Source organism: Sinocyclocheilus anshuiensis, unplaced genomic scaffold, assembly GCF_001515605.1.
Source record: "Sinocyclocheilus anshuiensis isolate Anshui unplaced genomic scaffold, SAMN03320099.WGS_v1.1 scaffold355, whole genome shotgun sequence".
Taxonomy (NCBI): domain Eukaryota; kingdom Metazoa; phylum Chordata; class Actinopteri; order Cypriniformes; family Cyprinidae; genus Sinocyclocheilus; species Sinocyclocheilus anshuiensis.
This window is the reverse complement of record NW_015549571.1, coordinates 839619-843734: the sequence shown is the minus strand read 5'-3', so window position 1 is coordinate 843734 and position 4116 is coordinate 839619. Positions and strand designations below refer to the sequence as shown.

The 4116-nt window shown below is 49.5% G+C and overlaps 1 protein-coding gene across 1 annotated transcript in view; it reads right to left on the bottom strand.

The window, feature by feature from the left end:
* Positions 1 to 2933: 2933 nt before the first annotated feature.
* Positions 2934 to 4116, bottom strand: part of LOC107657347 (N-chimaerin-like) — a 62581-nt gene continuing 61398 nt past the window's right edge. The window contains exon 13 of the mRNA XM_016445389.1: positions 2934 to 4116. This exon is cut by the window's right edge and continues 2 nt beyond it. Coding sequence (XP_016300875.1) covers positions 3948 to 4116 — 169 coding nt within the window. The 3' untranslated portion in view covers positions 2934 to 3947.

Below are 4116 nucleotides of genomic sequence, written 5' to 3'. Positions count from 1 at the left end.
CCGGGGAAACACGGGCTCTGAGGCTATACCGTGGACTTTACACATATGGGATCCACTTAGGTCTCTACATATGGAACCCAGCCCTCTACCGGTTCTCATGGATTCAGTGAGTGAGGGCCTGGCGCCGGACGTTCTGCCACGGCTGGCTGCCGAGGGGACGGAGGAGCTCGACAGGGCCTACAGTACGGACTCTCTGGAGCAGTTTTAGCAAACCGACACTAAACTGGGGCCTCTCAGTGCCTCCACCCTTTTGAGGTGAGAACACAGGAGGATACCGGGTCCACACGAAGGCTATCCGCTTGTTAAGTGGTGACATAAGAAGCGCTGTTTCCGGGTCTAAGCCTCAACTCGCTTCACCTGAGAATACTACCTCAGCAGCCGTTTATGAGCACTGTTTATTCATATTAAACATTTAAGCTAAACGTTTTCAAACTTACGGTGTACACTACAGTCTCCATGCTCACAGCGTCCCAAACAAAAAGAATTTTTAGATTTATTTATTTATACTTATATTTTCATTGCAGCTCGTGGACCGACCGAAGCGGGGTCTGAGCATGTGGTGCAACACTTGGACCAAGGTGGTTCCAAGGTTGGGCAGAGGGTGCGTGAGTAGGGCCTTTGATGACGCTCTCGAACCACCCGCTGCTGCCCGCTGGCGACAGAGGATGAGTGTGATCCGGCTGTGGACCATTCACAACTCTTCGTGCACTCTTGAGACCCAGAGATATAGGAAATTGCTCTTTTGTTGAGTGTTTGGTTACCACTGACCGAGAGGTCAGTGGCGGGATAAAACAAAACAAAAGATTCTCCGTTCGGCCCTCCTCCGGGGGAGGGAGTGGTGCGTTCACCATCTCCCGAAGAGCAACCCCGTCCATCTCTGGGTCGCCCGTCTCAGGGCCTCTTGCTCTTACCACCAGGTTTGGCGGGGGCCGAGATGGGTGGGGCGGATGCCCTCGGCGACGAGCAGGCTGAGGTGCTGCAGCCGGCGGACGGGTGGAGGCAGCAGCTGCCCGCAGGGGCAGGATGTGTCGGATTGCATCAGTCTGCTTCTGTGCAGCCGAGCTGGGCGAAGCTCTCATCTGTGTCGCCGAAAAGGCCTGTCTGGGACACAGGGGCATTAAGGAACCGAACTTTGTCGGCGTCCCTCATGTCGGCCAGACACAGCCAGGGATGGCACTCCTGGCACTCCTGGACATCGCACGACCCAGAGAACTCGCCGTGACCTTCGGTTCGGAGTTCTTTCAGAACTTCCGGATCGTGACCACCCTCGTGCAGGTCCTTCAGTTCCTGGGCCTGGTGGACCTGCAGTAACGTCATGGCGTGTAGGGCGGAGGCAGCCTCGCCACAGGCCGCATAAGCACCGCCGGTCAGACCAGACGAGTGCTTACAGGCTCGGGAGGGAAGGGCCGGTTTGCCCCGCCAGGTGGAAGCGGTACCAGGACACAACTGCATCGCTACTGACCGCTCCACCGGGGTGATCTCCGTATACCCCTTGGCTGCTCCACCATCGAGGGTGGTGAGGGAGGAGGAACTACTAGGCCGGTTTCTGGCAGTAAAAGGTGCCATCCATGACCTAGTGAGCTCCTCATGCACTTCCAGGAAGAATGGCACCGGAGTGGGGAGCTGAGAACCAGCGCGGGCCACCCTGAGAAACCAGTCATCCAACCTTGAGGGCTCAAGGGCCCAGCGCGTTCCTTAGGGAGCTCGGCTGGTTGCGTAGTGCAAGAGGAGTGGCGGTCCCTGGGAGGTTGGTTCCTCGGAGGGGTTGCCGCCACTGTGATCCTCAAACCGCCCAAGCTACTGCAAGAAGTAGTCCTCCCCTGACTTCTGCCAGGAAGAGAACTAGATTGTGGCAGAGGCACCGGAACTCCACCCCTTTCGAGGTAGTGGAGCCTGGTCCGGAACTCCGAGGTGGTCATCTTCCCGCAATGGGAACATGACTCATCCACAAACGCCACTTCAGCGTGCTTAACGCCCAGGCACGTGAGGCAGCGATCGTGACCATCACCCGGCACCTGGTAACGAACGCATCCAGTAACGCATGGGTGAAATGCCTCTTTTAGGATTGCTCTTTTAGTTGTGCTGAAGCACACAGGGGAGACGGCCGCCGCAACACTACAGGGGGTAGTGCAGCCTGTAGTCTGCACCCACTCAACGAAGGTCGCCCAACCCGCTGTCGCACCGTAACACCCGCACAGAGAAGCTCCTTTGAGAGCGCTGACTCGTTCGACACACACGAAGGCTTGGCAGGAGCAGAACGATAACACTGCTCGGCTCCTCAGCGAAAAGCTGATTATGCGCTGCACCGGCTGCCTACTTATACTCACGCTGTGATCAGCGGCAGCTGGATGCAATAATCGCATGCCAATGTGCATTGGCTCGTTTAGTTTACACTCGAAGTGGATTGGTCTCTCTGGCGAGATTCCCAATTTGTCGCTCACCGACGTGACGTCGAAAGTGACCGACTGAAAGGGAACTATTTTTCCCATCTACTTTTTTCCATAGGGATTTTTAAAAAGTCTTTGTCAAATAGTTATAAGCCATGAACCAAACCTACCAGCTACGAGGTGAATCACATTACAAATTCGAAAATAAAAATATTTGAAAATCAGCAAGATAAAGGTACAAGTCTGTGTACATAACAGCCTTCATTAGGGAAACGCTACCATGAAGCACTGCAAAAAACAACAACCGATAATTATGGATTGCGCAAATAGAAACAACATTTTACAATGTGGCACTAAAGTTCTTTTGATGCAGTTTGCTTGTTTTGATTCTCTGATTGAAATGTCTTTGCAGAATCATGGGTAATGTAGTTTTTCAACAGAAATGCCATGATTCTTATTTTTTTTAAAGTTGAAATAATGTGGGCTGAAGGCTTAAAGAAACACTCCATTAAATAAACACCTCGCAGCTCACAGTAGGTCTGTCTTTAAAAGTTTATAAACTATTGCTAAAAAGCAAATCCTCTATTGAGAGAATAAATGGGATTTTTCTTTTCTTTTTTTACTTCCTAGACTGTTGCACTCCATATTATGGAATCATTTTCAAATATTAATTAACCTAAAAAATAACATCTTAATGGATAGATTTGTTTAGAATTAACTGACCCAGAACACCGCACTAAAAGTACATTTTAATAAATTAACGTATTCATGCTTAAATCAAATACAAAAACACAGAACCAAAAAGCATCAAGCAGTCATGTGAGCGTAAGAGTGTTTTCTAAAGGCGAGTCTAAGATCAAGGATCCTGAAATGTACATGGACTGTAAATATTCTTCCTGTCTACAGCAGAAGTAATTATTTCGACATGTGAAGGCAGAACAGAGTCAGATCAACCTGACGGAAGGAATAAAAAACAACCAAAAATAAAAAAAATCTGATTTTGAAAAACCCCTGGCGACACTTTACCTGCTCAGCCATAAATATGTCAAAGATAAACATTCATATACATACATGAATAACAAACCTGTATAAACAAGTATGAATGATGACTGATGAAGAGTTTATATATCATGTGAAGAGATTATTATGCCTGCACAATGTCACCAACTTTATTTATGGCTCTTCAGGTAAAGTGTCTCCAAAACTGACAATATCAAATTCACAATGTTTTACAAAAACAAAAGAAAAAAGCCTGTTTGGAACAGAAACCCGATCTGCTGGACTCCACCGCTTTTGACGCGACAGAGCGATGCCATCCCATAATAATGCTGAGGTACGTCACACCCCTCAGCTTCAGCGACCCCCGACAAAAATGGGGAGGAAGACATGCGAGATACAGGAACAGAACCCATCAGACAGGGAGAAGTGCTAGTAAGTACTGGTCCAGAAATGCACTGTAATACAAGAGTCCTTCATCTGGGAGTCCAGACTGAGTCAGAGCAGAAGAGCGCAGCGCAGAGCTGCGGTAAACAGCAGAGAGGTGCATTCACGACAGTGACGCTAGAAGAGGATGTCTTCATTCTTGATGAGTAACTCCACCACCTGCCTCTGGTAGCGGATGTCGTTCAGAGCCGTCATGGCGTCCAGATCGGGAGCCCGCATCAAAGTCGGGCCAAACACGATGCCCAGATTCTCAGCGTTCATCAGGTTATCCTTCTCGTTCTGAGTT